The 21,604-nt window shown below is 43.5% G+C and overlaps 2 protein-coding genes across 17 annotated transcripts in view; one reads left to right on the top strand and one right to left on the bottom strand.

The window, feature by feature from the left end:
* The first annotated feature begins 513 nt into the window (after positions 1–513).
* PDCD6 (programmed cell death 6) lies at positions 514–11,038 on the top strand. Of its 4 annotated transcripts, none has more exons than XM_087758612.1 (6): positions 514–715; positions 3,478–3,539; positions 6,831–6,875; positions 8,063–8,215; positions 8,880–8,989; positions 10,483–11,038. In XM_087758612.1, exons 1-6 carry the CDS (start codon positions 627–629, stop codon positions 10,579–10,581), a joined length of 558 nt encoding a protein of 185 aa, XP_087614738.1. In that variant the 5' UTR covers positions 514–626; the 3' UTR covers positions 10,582–11,038. The 4 variants fall into 4 exon arrangements, with proteins under 4 accessions (XP_087614738.1, XP_087614730.1, XP_087614751.1 ...); XM_087758604.1 differs by having other exon boundaries at positions 523–715; positions 8,063–8,221; XM_087758625.1 differs by lacking the exon at positions 514–715 and having other exon boundaries at positions 3,493–3,539; positions 8,043–8,221.
* Positions 11,039–11,393: 355 nt separating this feature from the next.
* Positions 11,394–21,604, bottom strand: part of LOC148057410 (uncharacterized) — a 42,562-nt gene continuing 32,351 nt past the window's right edge. For 12 of the 13 annotated variants that reach the window (XM_087758538.1, XM_087758517.1, XM_087758522.1 and 9 more), the window contains 3 exons: positions 19,322–19,427; positions 17,223–18,167; positions 11,443–16,407 (listed from right to left, as the gene is read on the bottom strand). In XM_087758538.1, coding sequence (XP_087614664.1) covers positions 16,352–16,407; positions 17,223–18,167; positions 19,322–19,427 — 1,107 coding nt within the window. In that variant the 3' untranslated portion in view covers positions 11,443–16,351. Of the gene's footprint in view, positions 16,408–17,222; positions 18,168–19,321; positions 19,428–21,604 lie in introns of all 13 variants that reach the window. The other variant, XR_015704973.1, reaches the window with a different exon arrangement.

The raw sequence follows: 21,604 nt of genomic DNA, 5'->3' as shown, positions 1-21,604 counted from the left end.
TCCTAGGAGCGGCAGCCAGGCTTGGTTCGTCCCTGTACCCGCTGCTGCCTGTGCAGCAGCGGCCCTGTGTCTCCTGAAGGCGAAGCCTGGGCTGCTTCCCCTCCGTGACAAACCGCTCCCCCCGAGCGGGGACCCCCGAGTCCCTCCCCCCTGCCGGGGACGGCTCCTGCCTGCGCAGAAGCCCCGGCGGCGGCGGAGGGCGGCGGAGCGACGTCAGCCCCTCGGCAGCAACCGCTGCGCCCCGCCGGACCCGAGCCACCGCCGCCGGCCCCGCGCCCCGCCCTCCCTCAGGCCTCCCGAGGGGCTGCCCCGCTGCCGGGGGGCTCGGGAGCCCCTGAAGGCTCAGTCCCAGCGGGAGAGGCGGGGGCAGCCGCCCGCCCTGCCTGCTAGCGCGGGGGGAAGGGCTGGCCTCGCCTCCCCGCCCCGCGCCTCGCCGGGTCGCCACCGGGCCCCGCCCCGCAGCCGTCGCCCTGGCAACGGGCGGGCAGCCCGGCGGCTCCTCTCGGGAATCACTCGGGGCGGGGCCCCCGCGCCTGCCCGCCTCGTCGACGTCACCGGCCGCGCGCTGCGTCAGGCGGCCCGTGCCGGAAGCGCGGGGAGGAAGGCTCGAGCTGCCCGGCGGGGCCATGGCGGCGGGGTATCAGTACAGGCCCAACGGCGGCGGCGGCGGCGCCGCCATGCCCGACCCCACCTTCCTGTGGAACGTCTTCCAGAGGTGAGGCCGCCGTGTTCCCACCCCGCCTCCCTGGGGCCCTCGCGGGGCGGACGGCTGCGGGGAGGGGGCTGAGGGGGGCTCCCCGCCCTCCCCCCGCCGGTCGCCGGGCCTGCTGGGCCCAGGCACCCCCTTCCCGCCGGCTGAGGAGGCGGCCGCCGCGACCCTCGTCGTTCCCGGGCCGCGCTGCCGAGCCCGGGGCGGGCGAGCGGGCCCTCACGGGGCTGCCGCTGCCTGGGGGGGCACCGGGAGGGAGCGGGCGTTGGGAGGTGCCCGGAAACGGTCAGCTGCTACGGGGAGCCCGTCACCGGCCCTGGGCATCCAGCGCGGGGTTTGGCCGCCTCGGGGCCTGGCAGGGCGGGTAAACATCGCGGGTGTAGCCCTGTAGGAAGAATCCGAGGGGGGGCTTTAAGAAAGGCTTGAGGAGGAGACAGTATGGCTGTGTTTTACAGCAAGGGAAGGGGGATTAACGCGAGCGAAAAGATAACCTTGAAAACACTGAAGTCATTTTAGACCTGAGAATCCAGAAAGGATTGTAAAGTCTGGAGGGTCGGTGTAGCAGTACAGGAGGGCTTGTAAAAAGGAGTCTGATAAATGCTTAACGGAAAACTTAAAATCTAGCAACAAATATTCTCTTGAATACATCTGGAGCAGGAGTCTGCAAGGGAGTTAGCAGGCCTCTGTTGTTAAAAAAAAAAAACAAAACACACTGTCAAGACCATAGTAGTGATGAAGGTAAAGGAGTTCTTTGCATTTGTGTCATGTTGAGGAGACTGGGGAGGTTCCTACATTGCATCCATTTTTATGGGAGATACATCAGGGGATCTATCTTGACTCAAGTGACAGCAAGAAGAGGTTAAGGAGTAGACAAACAGCAATAAGTTGCTAAAACTGGCTAGTATTTACTTAGTAACTCCCAAGTGACTCAGGAATGTGGCAGCTTACCTACCCAGCCTTCTCTAAAAACACTTCATCTGAGAACATGGAGAAGGCATGCCTGATGCCATTTCTTTTTTTAAAGGGTCTAGAAAGAAACAGATAAACAGTCTCACTTCTGCACCAGGCAAACCAGTAGAAACCATTTTAAACAACGTAGCTGGTGAGGAGAGTTGCATGGCTTTTATTGAAAGTATTCCTCTCTGGCAGACTACTGTGTAACTCTTGGAATATGTTTGATAAGGATTGGGTATGGATATGATGGCTAGAACTGGTGCAATTAAAATAGTCTGTATAGTTCCCAAAGAGACTCTCAACGTGCAGAAGTGTCAAAGGCCTTTAAAGAAATCCAGTATACATAGAATGAAAGGGAGGGTCCTTTGGTGGATAAATAACTGACTAAAAAGAAGAGTGCGTGGTCTGTTCTGGGATCTGTATTGAGGATGCTCAGGGGCAACTGGGGGAAGAGAGGGTGAATGGTCAGATGACGTTCGCGGGTTACACTAACTGATTCCTGCGGTAAGTCGGGCCTATGAAGACTTGCAGGAGCACCTTGCAGTCCTGAATGACTGGGTCATATCACCCTGTCAGGGCCAGATTGTGATTGCTGCATGACGGTCAGATGAAATCCAGAGTAGGTACCTGATGTCCATGAGGAAGACCCACTTTAACTTTGCATCATTTTGTATATAAAATGAATGTGCTCTAAGCTGACTGATGATGCTGAGGAGCAAGATAAGTCAGTCATAACACATTTTTATGAAAATACCAGCTTAGCACATAGTAGTAGCTCATAAAAGGTAAAAAATGTTCAGAATACCTAGAAAAACTAGAAATAGAGAATAAAAAAGGGGAGTATCTTTTTGTGATTATAAACTCTGCAACTTATGCTTGCAATTTGAATGTTGTATGCAGTTTATATAATTTTTGAGAAGGGGAAGAAATCTAGTTGAATGAACTGAGAAGGTTTAGAAAAAGACAACAAAGGAGTAAAGGAAAAAAAAAAACATCTTCTGCAGGGGGAATCAACTAAACAGGACTCTGCTTTGGAATGGTAGTAACTGAGGGGAAATAAAAACTGTCAACATCAAGGGGAAGGTGCTGGTATAAAATGGAGGGAAGTCCCCACCACTTTCAGATATCCTTCGAAAGAAGGCATGATTCTGCTTTATTTGGGCAGAAATTACTTACTTTATTAGTTTTGGGATAGAACTCCATTCTCTAAGACAATAGACTGTGAAGGCTGAATGGAAGCTGGCACCTGCCTGCGCTTTTTCGCTTTTTGAAGCCCTTTGAAAGGGGTCAAGGCCCTGCAGTCGCTTCTTTCAGTACTTGGCATTGGCTACATTAGTGGCTTTTTCTACTTTGCCAACATCTTACTGAGTGGCACTGGGTGCCAAACTTGGGGCTCCAATTTGGGAGCCAAACAGCTGAGTACTGTGACATTAGGCATTTTGTGGATTTAACCAGCATGGTGTGCTCTGCCGTTCTTTTAAAAATAAATAAAAAATACTTTCTTGGGGGGAGTATGCCCACACTGTTTTATTGCCAGTGTGTGTTTGTGTCTGTCTCTTCACTCCTAAGTCTTGCAGTTTTCTTTGTAGCTTTTATCATGTTCCAGAATGTCTCATCAGTCTGAATGAAGCGTTTAATTTGCAGTAACTGTGAATGGTTTACCCAGTAAAATGCAATTAGTGACTTTTTGGGAAAAGATTAATTTTATTTGGTGAGTAAGAACCAGAATGTTGAAGTCTTCTGTAAGTGGAAACTTTTAATTTTACCCATTTAAAGCTTACTGCTTTTTTTTTTTTTTTTTTTTTTTTCCCCAGGGTTGATAAAGATAGGAGTGGAATAATATCTGATAATGAACTTCAGCAGGCATTATCCAATGGTACGTCTGTAAATGAGCAACGAGGTAGTTCATTGTAAACTTAATGTTGAATTTCATGTGAGACTGGTTGCCTGATGCCATGATTCTTTGATTGGGGAGGGGGGCTAGAATGTTCCTACCACTGATTAATGCTATTTAATCCACAGCAAAAGGCTGAAGGGGAGGAAAAAAAGTGGACAATCCTCCTGATATTATTTTATTGTGTGGGTTTGTTTGTTGTTGTTTTTTTTTCTTCTGAGCCCGTTGTTCCTGGGTGGTTTTTTTGGATTTCAAGGGAAAATATTTCTGCGTTTGGTGCGTGTTACTAATAACGCATTATAAACTGAGCACCTATTGTAAACATTACTGATTTGTATTCTGGGGAATGAAGGCATGCACATCCCTTTATTTCTTTCGGCTCTGCTTCCTCAAAAACATAAATGGTGATTGATATATTCCTCTCTCATCGCTACTAAACCTTTGGTTTTTAACCGTGATCAGTTTATAACCTGGACAAAATCAGATGTTTACAACCAGCCTTTTTACTGCACATAAAATCTTTTCATACAGTATGGTGCAAGAATTGAAGATGGTAATTTTATTTTTTTTTTTTTCCAAATGTGGCAAGTTTGGTTTTTCTCCTAACAAAGTAGAAAGATGCATTCTGGATCTAGTATTAAAACTTTCTACTAGTCTGTGAGTTCCCTCTCATAATGCTTAAAGAGTAACTAGGGTATGGTCAAATAACTCATGGAAGCAAAATAAAAACCAAAAAATTTTTCCAGTAGCCTATTTTTACTTTCCTCTGGTGACTTAGGGTGGGTAGGGTTGTACTTTGTGGGTTTGTTTTTTTTTTTTTTTCCCCACTTAGAAATCTGAAAAAGTGCTTATTGAAGCTGTTTGTGCACCTTTGAGTCCATATCGAGTTCCCCTTCTCCCAAGGTTTAATTCCTTCATCCTTCCTGTGCTTTGTGACTGAGAAGGGCTTAAAGTGATGTTGTGAGCTGCAGTGCACACAGACTGAAAGGCTCCATTTTGTCAGTAATCACCTGACTTAAAATTGTGGTCTTGTAACTAAACTGGATTTACTAGAATATTTGTTTAATAATATATCTGATAAATTAAAAGCAATATATTGTAGCTGCTGCACCTGATCCATAACCAAAATACTATTTTGAATAACAACTTCAGCAAAAGCTAAGTTAAATTGATTAAGTCACTGTTTTCATTTAAGATTACAGTGCTGTTTATAACGATGTGGGAACCTGGATTTACCTGCTGTTTTAAACTTTGTATATTTTAAATATCTTCTCATCTGATTGAATTTAAGGGTAATAGGCAGTGATGACTATCTGAACTCTTTTCTTTCCTTGTTTACAGTGTAGGTTAGCAGTTTCAGTGCTTTGCAGTTATGAAGAATCCTCACCAAGTGAATACACTGTTAGACAAAATATTTACAGAACTGTAAGCTTCCTTCATTCCAAGAGATTCTAGATTTTGTACACCGAAGTCACTAACAATTCACTATATTCTTTTCAAGATATATCCTCTAGTGGGTGGTTGTGTGTAGCTGTCCTGCAATCTAACATGGGCTAAAAGAATGTTACGTGTTTATTTCTAAAGCTTTAAAAAAAGTCTGCATAGTGCTCATGAAAATTTGAAGTTCAATGTGTTTTTGACATTCAGCTTTTCAACATGTGAAGTTTATGCAAATAACACTCTACTTACCTGGGAGGGACTGATCATCACTTCGTGTAGTTGTTTGCACAATAAAATCCTATGCTTCCTTCTTGTTTTTTTTTTTTTGTTGTTTTTTTTCCTGTGTTGCCAGGTAAAGTTAATAGTAAAGTCAGGGGAGCAGAGCAGTCTTTTACTGTTTATTGGAATAGGCTGAAATCAGTACAGTTCTTCAGCACTGGAGTTGCTCTGGTTTCACTATATAGTGTCTGTATGACTCTCTTGAAAAATTCAACATGAAATAAGTTAAATTCCAAACTGTGTTCTCCCTTTTTCCTCTATTCTGTTCAGAGTGAAATGCTGGCACCCTGTTAATAATTCCATTATTTTTTATTTTTGTCAGGAGACATACAACTCTAAGGTACTGATGTTCTCTGTCTAAAATACCACTTAAGCATTTTCAGAGCGATTTTTTACTCTGATGTTTCTCTTTATGTGCAAATAGTCATATGGGCTGCCTACAGTATAGGGTTTTTCCCCGTTGCTGCATCTGTAGACGTAGACAGATACAGTTTCCCTTCTGTGGGAGAAATTCAGCGCTGCTATAAGCACTACTTACACCACACTGCAGCTTGATCCAGCAACGCAGCCGTGCCGTCACAGCGCCCGCTTCATCCCAACGCAGCCTTTCTGTTAGGTATTTGTGGTCAGCTAACTGCGCCCTTGCAAATGCCTCTGCGGTACCCCGGGTCTTACCGGCTCCTTCCTGGTCCCTGCGCGCAACCTCAGTGGACTGAACACGTGCTTCTTGGTCCTCCTGGTACCTTCCCAGGCTCTAGAGAATTGATGGCGAAATTCTAGATGAGGCACAGTATTTCTCTTAATTTAAAGCTTAATGCTTCCTAGCACTCTGGAATGCTTCCAACAGAGTGAAAACTAGTCCCAAGTGAGTAGTCTGTCAAAGTATTCAGAGAAGCACAAAGCTCCTCTTCAGATGATTACTGCTTTCAAGCAGCAACGTTTCTTGGTCTGAAAATACTAATTTAAACTAACACTTCATTGATTTAGAGTGGGGGTGGGATTTATCCTAAACTCAACTCTAAATTGCACTGTGCGGTTATGCCACGTTAGGAGCCTTTTCACTTGTCAGGTACTAAATGCCCCGGAGTAACCCATTTGTAAAACGGGAAATAAACAGATGGGTTTTTACTGAGGAATAGATGTGAGACCTTGTTTGCCTTATAACTCTTCTGCTCCCATCAGTAGAAAAAGCAGGACTTTAGCTTTGATCTTGCCTTTTATCCAATACCTCCTGACTACCTGGGATGAAAAAAATCCTTCTCAGTTCTGCCAAGGTTTTGGGGTTTTGTTTTTGGGTTTGGTTTTTTTTTTTTGGTGCAGCCTGGAAAATGTTGGTTTCTGTGTAGTACCTGTAAAGCATTGGTTTGAAGTCATCTCTGAATGGTCAAGAACATAATTACTTCAAAGCAGCCTTATTTTATAATATGCTATGTCATCTAGCTCTGAATTCACTGTTTAAGTTCTTACCTGATTTTTTTGATTGGTTTTTGGTTGGTTGCATTTTTTTTAAATGTTAGTTAGTCTTGAAGAACTAAGTAATTCTTTCTGTTTCAGGCACGTGGACTCCATTTAATCCAGCAACAGTCAGGTCAATTCTTGGTGAGTGTAGTTGTGTGATGTGAAATAGCCAAGATGTTGTTTTGTCATCTGTCCAGACCACTGAGAATGCTATCAATCGCTGCACTGTTTTAGAGAAATAAGTCTGTACAAATATTACAATACATATGCAATATGTATTTCTACTGTAATAATGAATGCCTGTTTAAAGGACTTTTGATCTAATTTGGCTGTAGCGTTAACAAGCTGCTTTTCGTTGATAGGTGGTATGTTTCAATATGTCTTTACTCTTCCCCCCGCCCCCCCTCCAGACAGCCCAGCAGTAGTTAGTTACACACAAATATTTTCCCTTTTGAATAATATAGGAATGCCCTTTGTGTGCACACATGTGCACTTGTCGGAAGTAGCCTGAGAAAATGTTACTGTAAAACTGAATAGACAGTAAATGTATGTGTGGGGAAACGGTCAGCGTAAATATTCTAAAAAGATATTAGGTAGCTTGTCTTAGATTAGATGGATAGTCTTAAATTAGATAGGTTAGATGTCTTCATAACTAGTTTTTCCTGTCTTGCATTTTAATCCTATGTTCTGCTCCAAAAAGACCAAACAGAAGCTTTACAATGTTTGAATTCTGTAGTCCTAAAATAATCGCCAGTAATGTGGAAGATGACGGTGGTAGAACAGGATAAAAATTCCAGCACAAAAAAAAACTTTTCTATCATCCAGTTCATAAATCCAAGGATGAAATTTTTTGCTTTGTTTTTAATAAGTATCCAGCAGCAGCCCGAGTGCCATGGCTGTGCAACATGCTGTTTGTATAACGATGCTCTCAGTACGTCAAACGCAGACGACTACCCCAACACTTCTGCCAGTCGGCAGATGATGTAGACTTTTCGTGAGTCCTTGGACAAGAACAACCCCCCCCCCTCTTTTTGTCACTGGGCAATCAATGAAGCCCTAAGTGCTTTCAAACTGGAAATGAAAACCCAGGAAAAACAAACATTCTGTGATTCATTCTAGTCCTCTTCTATCTTGCTTTATCTTATCCTCCTTTGGTGGACAGCTGCTTGCTTTTTTTGGCAGTACTTTCCAAAATAGCACTTGTATTTTTGCAGTTTCTTTTCTGTCTTCGGTACTTTCAGCACTCTCACTTCCTTCTTAAAATACTAGCAGATCTTACTGAAGAGTAGTATGATTAAGGTTTTATAGGTGTTTGTTTTTTATTTCAGGCATGTTTGACAGAGAAAACAAAGGTGGTGTGAACTTCAATGAATTCACAGGAGTCTGGAAGTACATCTCAGACTGGCAGAATGTCTTTCGAACGTATGACAGAGACAATTCTGGAATGATTGACAAAAATGAACTAAAGCAAGCACTAACAGGTTTTGGTAATTCATTTGTAATTACAGTTTTTATGACTGGGTTATGTCACCAGATGAGCTTCTTACTGTTGGGGCTGTAGTGCTCTGACAAATGTGACTAAAAGCGAGGCAGGTGAAATGCAGCTGGCCTTTTAGGCATAAGGTACCTTTAAAAATATCCATGCCACAAGCACTTTTTAAGCTATTTCCTTTAATGAAACTGGGGGTGTGGGTACATGTGTGGAATGTTTTCTGCCTCCCCCGTTAGCTGCTCTGACAGCCCCACCAAAACTTCAGGTGAATGTCAGAACTTACGGAGTTACTTGTTACAGTTTGCCGCTTTTTAAAAGGAAGCCAGGGGTCAGCGCTACAGTAGCATTCTGATGGCAAAAGGAACTTCCATTTAATTGACTTCACTTAGAAAAACTTGAGTTGCAGCCCTAAACCGTTCCCTCAACCACCTGGTCACTTTAATCAATAATTATGTTTACTGTGACTCTCTCTATAATTATTATCAAGCATGGTTTTTGCTGCATGCATTTAAGTTTAACACAGAGATATTTGGCAAAAAAAATTGTCTCTTGTAACTGTTTTCTGGTTTTGTTATACACACCTGCTAAACAGCCTAGTTCTTTTTATAGGACTGTGGTAATTGAAACCTTTTAAAGCATTTCTCTTTTCCAAGGTTACCGGCTGTCTGATCAATTCTACGATATCCTTATTAGGAAATTTGACAGACAAGGAAGAGGACAAGTTGCTTTTGATGACTTTATTCAGTGCTGTGTTGTTTTACAGGTAAGAAAGGAGATGTACTTCAATGTCAATTGAAAAAAAAAATCACCTTTTCTGAAACTTTTATGATTCTCAATTTAACTATGATATTGGATCTAGAACTTGCTTATAAGTAAACCATTTGAATGAAGTGTACGAGAGGTGCTAGAAACATCTTCATTATTGGTCTTCACTTGCTATACATTTGCATCACAAGTAAATTTGATACAATTTTTTTGACCTGTTAAATACTTCTATGGGGCCAAAAAATGTAAAATCGTCTCAGTGTTTTAAAAGGAAAACACTTAACATTGTTTCCATTAGTTTAATGCACACACTTCCTCTGGATCTTGGGTGTGTTAAAACTGGAGTGTGTCATGTCCTGTGGTGCCCATAATTCTCATATCTGAATTGTGAGGTTTTTGTTTATCTCTGTTTAAGGCTCTGACTAAAAGGAATTTGACCTAGCAGCTGCATTATTCAGTCTTTCGTCACTGTTGTTCCTGCAGGGGCAATGGTAGTAAAAGACATTTAAAACAAACAAACAATAAAAAACCTTTTCAGTAACAGAAATGCATGTGTGGGGGGAGAGAGAGAGAGAGAACTGTAGTTTTACAGGTGTATTATTTTGTTTAGAAATCAGTCACTGGGTGATTCCTCACCTCGGTGCTTAAGGTTTCTCTAAGTGTCTCTGAGTTTTCTGAAACGTACGTAAGACTTTGGGGAAAAGTTGGGAAACGGTGGCAGTGGATGAGCTGAGTTGTAAAAAGGTGGCTCTTCTGACACTGGCCGGCATTGCAACAGTATCTTAAGGTAGGCAACAGGGAGAGCAAGGAGTGCCCTGGGAAAGCAGTATCCGTCAGTTGCATACAGGTGGTTTGTTCTTCTCCTTAATGTCTGTAGCTATAAGGCTGCTGAAACATCAGTTGCCTTTATATTCATTTCTAATAGAAGCCGATTATACTTTGTTATAAACTTAAACTCTGGTAAAGAGGGCTTTGAAATGGAGTATCATTCAGCTGCTGTTAGTGAAACCATGCTGGTAGGTATTCTGGTCCGCTCCCTTCCTGTACTGCCCGGCACCTCTGCGGTTTTACAGAGACAGCTCGGATGATACTAAAGATGCAAAAAGCGTATTTGGCTAGAAGCTAAGCAGCAGACAAAGTACTCACTGGATTCTGTCTCCAGGTGACTCTCAAATGTCTCACGAGAGTTGTGCATTGTTCCCCCCCCCCCTCCCCTAAAGCCAGTTATAAGAAGCTGTCTGATCTGCAAAGAACGGCCTAGATTGCCTGAGGTATTGCATCATAAGGTGGCTTTACAATCAGATCTGCTACGCAGCTGAAGCACAAGAGGTGGCAAAGAGCTACCTCTAAATGCACGAGATTGTCAAGTGCCTACAGAGGGGATGAACAGAAAGCATTCATAAAGCTATAGAAACCTAAGCGGCAAGGGGAACACACGGCAGTCCGAACTTTCCCGATGTACAAAAACGTGTGGTTTTTCCCCCTTTTCAGAGGCTGACCGATGTGTTCCGACGATACGATACTGATCAAGATGGCTGGATTCAAGTGTCCTACGAGCAGTATCTTTCCATGGTCTTCAGCATCGTATGACACTGATCACTAGGAATCGCACACTGGCATTAAACAGACTGGAGTTGCCAAATCATCCTGTACTGAATAAGATTATTGATGTCTTATAATGGATATAACTTCACATTCTTAAATTTTGTATGTTCGTCATCACCTTCAGAAGCTGTACTTGAGTTGGTTTTTATTTTGTATGACTGTACAATATGACCATCTCTGCTTACTGTAGTACAGAAAGCACAGAATCTAGATTTAACTGGTGCAATGTCAAACTTAACCTTCTTCCACATATCCTGCATGGGGAAAAGTGACTCTTTAGAAATGCCAAATTAAAATAATAATGCTTGTTTGTTAGTTTGTAAGAGAGTTGAAAGTCAGAAGTTGCACAACATGTTTTGCATGTGCCTTACTTTTATAAGAGTTTAATGTATTAATTTTTAATACAGAATTTAAAGTTAAGTAAAAATATTACATCAACTTCTATAGTCTACTTCACTTTTGTACAGCTTTTTTTAGGGGGTGGTAGTTTTATTTCGATATTCTAGTTTTCTGTGGTTCAGGGGTCCCTCCCACTCAACAGCGATGGCCTTTTCTCCTTGCCTTATCTTTTTATTTTCTAGCTGCCTCCTTTTTTCAGGGTATCCTTGGGACATCTTCAAATACAGCTTCCTCACACCTGCGTCCAACGCTGCGTCTTCGTCGATGAGCTCCCTACAAAAATAAACTATATCTAACTACTCTGGGTATGTAGTTCCCTCTGCTTCGTGGGCTCATTTAACGCCTGTCGTCTCCCATTTTGTGCTGAAGCGCTTATTTGAAGTGGCCTTGAATTGACAGTCAAACATTCTCAAAACCTCACCCTCTGTCTCACCATGTACAGATGGAGAGGGACTCCGTGGAAAAACTGAAGCAAAAAAAGTAGTGACTGATTCCTGTCGCACACCAGCACCTGCAGTGACTTTGACAAAGCAACTTGGAGGAAGCAAAGAGAAGTTAACAAGTTCTCTTAGATTACTCTAAGAAAATCCAAGCGCTATCCAAAGCACTTAAAAATACGCAAGCAGCAATATTACTTACCTGTAACTGCTGCTCTTCGGGCTGTGTTTACACACAAGAGTGTTTAGCTTTTATCCAAAGACTTTTCCTTAACCTGTAGCAATACTGATTTATTCCTAAGTCCATCCCCGTCCCCAGCTCCCTGTATGCAAGCAGTCCGCATACGCCCTTTTGCTTCAAATTTGGTAATTACATACAGACTCGGGCGGGTAAGCTGTCGTTGGTGGCAGTGCCTATCCATAAACTGATGCTGTCAGTGATATCAAGCAGGTATTCCAAGAGATTATGCAGACAGAAAGACATCCTACTGAAAAAAAAATCAGTGTTATAACGTGTCTCAGCCAGAATATAGCGTCTGGTGGCAGGGTGAAGACAGCCACGTGGCAACTGTGCAGTTATCAAACCTCTGCCGTGCAGAGAAGCTGCTACTGGTTGTCAAGCGATAAGCAAGGAGACCCCTAGTGACAGTTCGGCAAGGTCTTCTAAACGCCTTTCTGGTGTGAAATGCCTGGGGAGAGACCCATGGGCTCCAGAGCATCAGCACACAGAACCAGGGAGCCCTCCCAAAGCGCTTTGGCCATCATCACCCAAAGGGCAAGGGCTGCTTTCTGGGTGAGGGGGGGAGCAGGAATAACGACCGATGTCAAAGACCACCTCATCCAACGGCCCTGAAGGAACCGTGAAAGCTACTTAGCTTTAACAAGACAAGGGAGAAAGACTTCCAACAGTTACTGCTTGAACCTTACCTCCCCAGAAGGCCGAGACAATCGCTATGTCTGTTCTCTTCAGAAACAAACAAAAGAAGAGCCCCGAAGTTTTGGGCTCAAAGGACTTTCTCCATTAAAAGGCCCCATTCAGAGGAGCTTCCCCATTCCTCTCCCACTACGGCCCTGTCCCCCTGGATCATACGGCCACCCAAATGAAACGCAGTAATTCTGGGAAGCGCTCTGAGGATCATTAATAAATAGGTCCAAGGTGCCAAGCTAAAACTAAAAAAGCCGGAGCCTGAGAAACTTCCCAAGCTGTCTCCTGTGAAGGATGTCTCCTTTTTCAGCCAACCTCGTTACACTTCACTGTCCTTGGTGTCCAGCACTTTCTAAAGGAGCCCTCCTGCTGCGGAAAATCACCAAAGTGGCTCTGGACTGGGATGACTCTTGTCTCCGTGGGAAACAGGTGCTTCTGAGGGTGTGAAAGCAGGTCCACCACAGACCAGGAAACTGGCTGGAAAGCAGACCATTTATCCCCCAAAGCATCTTCTAGTCTGGATTTTTATCAATGGCTTTTTAAGGAGAAGTCAAATTGGGTCAAAGGGCTCTGGTGCAGCCTCAAAAACCCTGCCTCGGTGCCAGAGCTTGTGGTGCAGCTCTATTAGTGCTGAAGGACGGCAAGCATTTAAAGTGATGCTGCTCTGCAGGCTATCGGTGCTACCTCGTGAAGGCTGTTTCTTGAAGACGGACCAGAGTCTAGAGAAACAGGAACAGGCAGAGGACTCATTCTACTCCAGTTCTGTACTACATGGGAGCAAGATAAGGCAAAGAGGTTTCTTGGGAGTGCGGAGCAGCCAGAAGTTGAATCAAAAACAGGAAAACAGAAGCAACAGGAGTCTCGGCTTACGCAGTCCTACTGAAGAAATAACTGGTGGGGTGACAGAACTTCCAAGGCACATTTTACCTTTTTGTTTTGTTCCATGAGGTCTTCTTACCTGGTGCCTTTGTGGACACTGCTGGTCAGGTGCCAAACAGGTCAGAAGCCTGGATTTATGCTCTCCTTTTCTAGCTTCAGTTGAATCCCCCTTTAAAGCTGGCAGGGTTGAACTGAGCGAGAACAGGTATGACAGAATGCAAAGTTGCCATCTCTCGTAAGTCATGTTTGTAGTTAGAGCTGCTGGCTAGGGAGAAAGAAGTGAAACAGGCAGCAAGACCCTCAGGGTGGATGTCCCCATCGGCAAAAACTGATTGAGAGAGGGACCCTGTAAAAGAAAACAGTCCGAGTTGCAAGTACCTGGCCCTACAGGGGAAGGGAAGGTGTCACAGAAGCCCTCCAAACAAGGCAATGATGCTGGGTACTCACAATTCTACACAGCCCTAAAAAAAGGAAAAACATTCATCGCTTCTGTCACAGGGGTAAACAATCCCTTTGCAGAGTTGCATCCTGAAGATGCTTCTATCTCTTTCTTTTTGCCCTTCGTTTGAATACTTGGGAATTGAACTCCAGGAAGGAACGTGCTCCTGCAATAACAAAGATGCTATTTGTTTCGGACAAGTCAGCTATACCTGTTTGCTGGTATGGGACACAGGAAAAAAAAGCCTCTGAAACCAGCTGCGGAGGTGACAGCTATAGACCAAAAGTCAGTCAAAGCTGGGAGTGCCAAGTGGCAGGCCCCAGGCCAGTATTAGTACAGAAGTTCCACACCGAAGCTCTTAATTTCCAAAGCTAGGAAGATCTTTGGAAAGAAGAAAGATAAAAAGAGAATAAGGAGAAAGCAGTGATGCAGCTGAAACCGGCTCAGCCAAGTGACTGAAAGAAACTGAGAACACGCTGCTGGCAGTAATTGCACGTAAGAGAGAAGGCAGGCTTGGAGTTTGTATTTCAAGATACCACCAGCTTAAAAAAAATTCCCTACATGATAGCGCTTGTGTATAAGAACCAACAGATAATCATCTCAAGAACTTCACTGATTTTGGTAAGAACTGAAAATTGAAACAGAGGAGTGAAGGGCATTTACAAGACTCCAAATGCTATCTACAGCTCAGGAAACCTTTAGTAAATCAATGCTGAAAAGCATTTCCTATCTTAACGTGGTCACTACTCCAACTCCGTTTCAGAACGCGAGAACCGTTTCCCCAGTGTAGGACCCTGCACAAAATGCAGGGACAGGAGCTGTTCCCCAGAACGAAAAATGAGAAGGGAATGTGTAGGCAGAAAGAGCATCTAATCTGGGCAGAGACCATCCAGCTGCTCGATGCCACTGCGATATACAGTCATGGCAGTAAAATCCCAAAGGCAGCAAGAAATGGGAAAAAAAGAGCTCTCTGCAACAACCTCAGATGAAAAGGTCTTCGCTTGAATTGACAGAGCTGTAGCACTAACATTTTCTAGCAACATTTTTCTACAGTTTCAGAATTGTAGTTGCACTACACTTTCTATGGAAAACAAACTATGGTAGTAACATTCGTAGGAATAATTTCTGGTATTTTTTAGATGTAGGTAATAACTGATCAGTCCCACAGAGTTTTAAATCAAAACTCAGGCAGACACCTGTGGTAGAAAATAATGTTTTTCCCCTTTAAGCAAGAAGGTCTACTATACAATTCAATGGATAAAAGTGTATGGCACAACTACTGAGTCTATGCCATTAGAAACTACTTAAACCCTTCAATAAGTATGAGAAGGAGAAAATGAAATAGTGAATAGGGAAGTGGATCTCTTCTGATGCACAAGCAAAACAATTACAGACGAAGAATTTTAGGGAATAGAGTTTATATGCTCTATCATCAATTGCTTTGTTGCCTTTGTGTTAAAATTCACATGACAAGATCCAAAAAGTTGTTTTAGTGGATGCAAAAAGATACATGACAGCTCATGAAGACTAACCCTGCATTGGCACAAGTATTTAATGCACAGAGACAGAGAAATATTTCACGTATGGGTGAGAAGAAAAATGATAGTCCACAACACAGCAGTGAAAAGGAAAATGGACACTGGGGAGTAAACTGTCTCACTTTACTCCTTTTCTTTAGCCACATATAAGCTGGATTTGATTCTATAAAGTAGACATCTAAAGCCAGGCATTCATGAGCATTATGGCTCAGAAGTCTGGGGAAAAGAAAACATAAGTATGGACCACTGATAAACATCATGAACTGGTAAGTATTTCTTTCTTAGTACGCTATTTTGATGATTTATCTTTCCCTATTACTTTACCTGATTGCCTTATAGGTTCTACTATTTCTTAGTATGCTTTAGCCAGTAGAAAGAATCAAGAATTTTTATTTTAGTATGGATCAATCAATCAAATGAGGTTTTAAGTCAATTTGTAACCATTTCATTCTGAACAACACGATTAAAAAATCCGCATATATTTCACGTCTCTTTTTACTCTGCAAAAATGAAAGCAAGTAATATGCCCCATTACATACCAGTCCCCTAGAAGAGATGACATTTTCCTCATATAGCATCACATTGAGACAGAGAATACCTTTGCTGTGACGTTCTCCTTTCTTTGTCTGAACAGAAATGTAGTGTATCCATTTCTAAAAACATGCCGATTATAAAGCCTTAAATTAACGGAACTGGCTTTACATTTGTGTGAAGAAAAGTAGACCTGTATTTTCATGCAACGGACCTGTATTTTCAGTGAATATTCTTCCTAAGTAGATAACATAAAAGTAAACCTTTCTTTTTTTCTGAGTGGGGAAGGGTGTTAAAAGGGTTATTAGCTTTTTGCTGACAGAATAACATTAACATATTTTCAAAAAATAACAAAAGATTTTTTTCTGTAATATACTAAGATATAACAAATACATTAAAAAAGCCTAAACAAAATAGTATGTTCACCTCCGTTATGTGCAAGTTTGTGTTTCAGCTATATTTCACATGTTAAAAAATTAAACCCTACCTCCCTTTCCCCTTCCAAAACCAGTCAAACACAGAATTAAATGCAGTCTCTTTCCTGAAAGCCAAGAGATGGAGATTCTTGAATCTGTTCATCTGTTTCCAGTTCAGCTGTTGTTGCTCCTTAATCTTTTCCTCTAGTTTCTACTAGCACATTGACTAACGTCTGAATATTTAGTTCTAGAAAGGGGAGAGAAAAACATTTAAAGTTACTTCTATTTCATGTTATTTCACATAATACAGCAGAAGTAATGTTAAAATGGAAGTTTTACTATTAACTAGCTACCTAGTTAATTAATTAATTCTAGTACCATAAGCATAGTTTGCATTTGTCCAAGCTCACGCCCAACGACAGCTATACAGTAGCATATGCCCACCTCCCTTTAAATCCCTCTTATAATCCATTTCCAATGGAGAACCTTTTATTTTGAATAGTATATCACTATTTTTAACATTAAGGAATATTTCTACAATTGGAAAAAATAATTTGTCCTATAACAAACCAGCTCTTTGATAACATTTCTCTTTTGTTATCCCAATGTGTTTGATCCAGTTGGAGTATTTTCATTCATTATAATAATAATTATAATAAATCACCTATCATTGTAATAATGCCATCCAAGTTTGGTTCTGCACGCATTCCAACATTTTTTTCTTTATGCCAATATATTCCCTCCCCATAATTGCCACCCCAACAGTACAAACTGATGATGATATAAGATGCTAGTTAGCAAGATGACCTAGCACAAACCTTTCAATTCAGAAAATTTTTGTGCTATCAAAATTTCCTCCCACTCACAGCTTTAGTTGTCAAGAGGCCAAGTCTCCTCAGAGAGGCAATTAACACCATTCTTCAACTGATACAGATGCTGAGCAAAATTAACTCAACTCCCCTGAACAGAGCGTACTCTCTCTGCAACACGCAGTCTCCTGCTTATGTTAAAGCAACTATGTTGATGTAGCTCATTTTATATGAAAACTAATCACAATCTTACTTTGAAGTGCTGGATAATATGGAGCCAACTGTTTGAGCATCCTGGTCATTGTAGGTATATCCTTTCCTTGTAGTCTATTCAAAATGTTGGGAGTAAGACCAACAGCATCTTCATCAAACATCTTATCTGAGCTTCTGAACTGATGGTAATCTCTGTACGAACCACTGCCAGAAAACAAGTACTGATCTGAACCCCAATCACTCTTGTAGCCTGACTTCTGATGCCTGAATCCTTGACACCTAGATTCCTGATTCCAGCTAGAGCTCTGGTTCCACCTAGAGTCCTGGTTCCACCTAGAGTCCTCGTGCCACCTGGAGTCCTCGTGCCACCTGGAGTCCTCGTGCCACCTGGAGTCCTCGTGCCACCTGGAGCCACCTCTTCCTGAAACAGCAGAATTTGAAGAAGATGTACAACTATTCACAGACTCATCATTCTTGTAAGAGGAATAGCTCTGTGAAGGATAGTTTGTGGAATATCTTCCAGATGAAGGATATGAGGCAGAAGAATTGGGATAGGGTAATCCTTGATCACTTATACTCCTTGCTTTTGAACATGCTTGTTGATTCCTCCAATGTGTACTCTCCCCGCCACATGAGAACCTGTTATCAGGGAGCTTATTTCCTCGCACATTGTTGGACATATATTCTGCTGAGTACTCGCTCACTGGACTTGTCTCATAGGAAGAGGCCCCACCAGCTGAATTACTGCCAGAAGCAGATCGGCTGAACTGTCTCAGCCATTCACTGATACAACTGGCACGACTTCCAGTCTGAAGAGCAAAAGAGTCCCTGAGTACAGACATCATCGCAAAGTCACTAGATCTTAGTCCATAGGAAGATGATCCATCATCTGGTTGGTAACTGTATGAGTTAGCAGGAGCAAAAGAAGCATCTGCAGAACACTCTTCATACTGCGACAAAAAACCTTGATTCCAGTTAGAATTTCCTGAATGAATAATAAATAAATAAATAAATAAATAAATAAATAAATAAAGGGCACTACTAATTTATTAAATGCAACCGGTGCAATTGTTTGCAAAATAAACTTCACTTAGTATAAGCCCTTTTTTTGTCTGACTACATATATGGCACTTAATTCATATTTACTGCGTTAGCAAACATCAGCCTTCTTTCTTTGACTGCATTGGTAAAGCTGAATAAAATTGGAGAATAACAGGAGAGGAACAACTGACAAACCAATTAATCACTTGAACTAATACATCATCTCAATTCAACTATACTTTGCTTTACTGCCAAAGCATCTTAAAAATCAACCAGTGGAATTGCCACTTGAAGGCCTCTCAAGTAGCACGTATCCAAGAGAGCTCACGGAGATCAGGATACAGTAACAGTATATAAGAACGATTATAAATAGTAAAGCTAGCATCTCTCAAGAAGTTAACACCTTTGATTAATCCATGGCGGTAGCACATGTGCTGTTAATCCACTGTGGATATGAAATAAAATGGGTTAGCTCAAATCATAAGATTTCCTGTCACTGCTTGTTTTCTTATTAAATATACCAGTTCTGCAGTTCACAGGAAAAAAAAATAGAAAAGGTTTACAAAATTAAAGCCTGTAAATCCTCTAGAAATACAGCCAACCAAACAGTTGCCAAAGCTCTACTTCTGCAGCTCATCCTTACGTCCTCTTTCTTAAGAAAGAAATCCTAAGATTTGTGGGAAGTAGAGGGGGGCAACTACTTAGAAGGCCAGCACTCTAAGGAAACAAGCTAAAAATCTCTTTCATTGTATCCCTTTGCGGTACCGCTACGTTCACTTTTAATGTAAGAATGGCAAATACTCCTTTGAAGATACCTTGACACACCAACCTTCTCACTTGAAGCCAGGCAGGTGTTACTGCTTGGATTTCCAATAACCTCTACTGCTATACTACTATTCAGTGAGACGGAAGCGTTCTTAGACCATCACCGTTGAAGTTATTAAGGCTTCAGAAAATGATACCCCGAACTGACTCAGAGGGCAAAGACACACAGTACTCTAGCAAAGAAGTGCTATGGCTGGCCATAACAGTACATGTTCGCAATCTGTGCAGTGTTAAGAGTAGACTTAAACCAGTAGAACGAAGTATCCGAATTACCTTTGGATTTTCCATATGGCTTATAGTGTTTTGGGATGCTTTTCCTTCCTGGAAATTCACCTTGAGATATTGACATCAATGGCCTCAGACTGTTAGTATAATTAACCTAGATAAAGCAAAAGGTCACAATGGCTGTTTTTAAACTCAAATCTTGAGCGTTCAAAAAAAAATAGTAAGTTCCCCTTGGGAAGTTAGCAGAGTACAATTTTAGGTGACAGCAAACTCTGTATGAAGGATGTGGTGTTCTGTTGTTCACAATTACCACATTAAACCACAATTTTCAGAGGTATTATTTGGAAGAGGTACATGTCTGGAGAACAGAATGAGGTGTCTGGGGAAGACAATGTCACCTGTTTCAAATTTCTTTATTGCCCCATATCCCTCAACATCACCTGGCTAGAATATGAAACCAGCACATATGGGCGGCAGATTTAAACACGGTGTAACTTCCACCAACAGTCACTCGCAGAGGCGATCAGCTCCGGCGCAGGTGCGTTCCGCAGCGGAGCGGGGGACTGCGGCGTACAGGGGAGCGCAGAGGCCCTCCAGGAGCTCTCACAAGAGCGGCTGACGAGGCCTGGGTGGGGAAGGAGTAATGGCGGCCATCCCCCACTCCCACAGAAGGCAGCCCCAGGCAGCACTGCGACCAGGCCGTGATGCGTCAGCCAGGGCATGGCGCGGCGGTTTGCGCGGGAGGGCACCTCTTCGAAGGAGGGCCATTCCCTGGCCGAGCGGGAGACCTGAAGTACACATAACCCAGCAACCAGGCACCGTTCTGTGACCATCGGCACAGGTCGAGGGCACTCATCCTACTGGACCCTCAAGGCAGAATGGTGGGCACTCATCTGAGAGCAAAGGCTGCAGCTCCGGCTGGGGGGTCTGCACCATCTACCCCAGCGGTGGCCGATGCCTCCACGCAGACGGAGCTGCTCAAGGGAGAGGCCGCAGTGCAGACCTCAGACTGCAGGAGGAGCCTAGATCTTTCTCCTGAGGCAGGGACAGGCGGCAGACCCGCCTGCGAAAGGTGTGCCCAGGTGGAGGGCCTCCTGCAGCAGGTGGCTGAGCTGCAGGAGGCGGTGAGAAGACTGCATAACATCAGGGAGGCTGAGAAGGAGTTAGATTAGGAGTTACAAAGGAGTTAGACCCACAGCCAAACAGCCAAAAACTCCCCCACCAGCACACACGGAAGGGAGGGGGGCCTATAATGCAGAAGAATGGACGGTTGCAACAGCAAGGACCAGCATGAGGAAGAGGCTTCCCCTGAAACCTGAGGTGCCCTTGCAGAACCGCTTCACCACTCTGCAGACTGAAGAGGAAAGACCCGTCCCACCAGGAGAGACGCTGGAGCTGAGTAAGGCAGCCCGATCTGCTCCCCATATACCAACCAGCAGAACTCAGAAAAAGTGACAGGCAATAGTAGTAGGCAACTCTTCTGCGAGGTATGGAGGCACCCATTTGCCAACCTGATGCACTCTCTAGAGAGGTGTGCTGCTTACCGGGGGCTCGTATCAGGGACGTCACTGAGAGACTACCAAGCCTCCTACAGTCTGCTGACCATTATCTGCTGCTGTGTTTCACGTGGGCACCAGTGACACAGCCAGGAGCAGTCTGAGGAGTACCAAGAAGGATTACAGAGCCCTGGGAGCAGCGGTAAGGGACTCTGGAGCACAGGTAGTTTTTTTCATCAATCCTCTCGGTCAACAGGAAGGGGTCTGAAAGGGCCAGTCAAATCTGGCAAACCAACAAATGGTTACAGGACCACTGCCACAGCCAGGGCTTTGGCCATGTAGACCATAGGACTTGCTTTGAGAAATCTGGTCTACTGGGGGCTGATGGGGTCCATCTGTCAAGGAAGGGGAAGAGCATCTTGGGTCACAGGCTTGACAAGCTGGTGAAGAGGGCTTTAAACTAAAGTTGCTGGGGCAGAGGAACCTCAATCCATCCCACTCCTACCAGTTTGATGCCAGTGCCAGCAATAGATGCCCAGAGCCTGGAGAAGGATCACAGGTCAACAGGAGAGCACCTGAAGAGCAGCACAAAGGAATTCCAGCCACTCCAGTCAGTAAGTCAGTTTCACTGGGGCCCAACTTAAATGCCTCTATGCAAACGCATGTAGCATGGGGAATAAACAAGAGGAGTTAGAGACGTGCGCACGCCTACAGGGCTCTGATCTTACCAGCATCACGGAGATGTGGTGGGATGGCTCCTGTGACTGGAGTGTTGGAATGGAAGGGTACAGGCTCTTTAGGAAGAACAGGCAGGGGAGACGAGGGGGCAGTGTCG

This window comes from Nipponia nippon, unplaced genomic scaffold (assembly GCF_047370975.1).
Source record: "Nipponia nippon isolate SJK-2023a ecotype South Korea unplaced genomic scaffold, ASM4737097v1 scaffold_1, whole genome shotgun sequence".
Taxonomy (NCBI): Eukaryota; Metazoa; Chordata; class Aves; order Pelecaniformes; family Threskiornithidae; genus Nipponia; species Nipponia nippon.
The sequence above is the reverse complement of the archived record's forward strand: the minus strand, read 5'-3'. Positions and strand labels throughout refer to the sequence as shown.

Excerpts from the sequence above, each read along its gene's own strand:
- PDCD6 (XM_087758604.1), top strand. The coding sequence starts at position 627 with ATGGCGGCGGGGTATCAGTACAGGCCCAACGGCGGCGGCGGCGGCGCC. Across the intron at positions 6,876-8,062 it reads AACAGTCAGGTCAATTCTTG|GCATGTTTGACAGAGAAAAC; the intron begins GTGAGTGTAGTT and ends TTTTTATTTCAG. Across the intron at positions 8,222-8,879 it reads GCAAGCACTAACAGGTTTTG|GTTACCGGCTGTCTGATCAA; the intron begins GTAATTCATTTG and ends CTCTTTTCCAAG.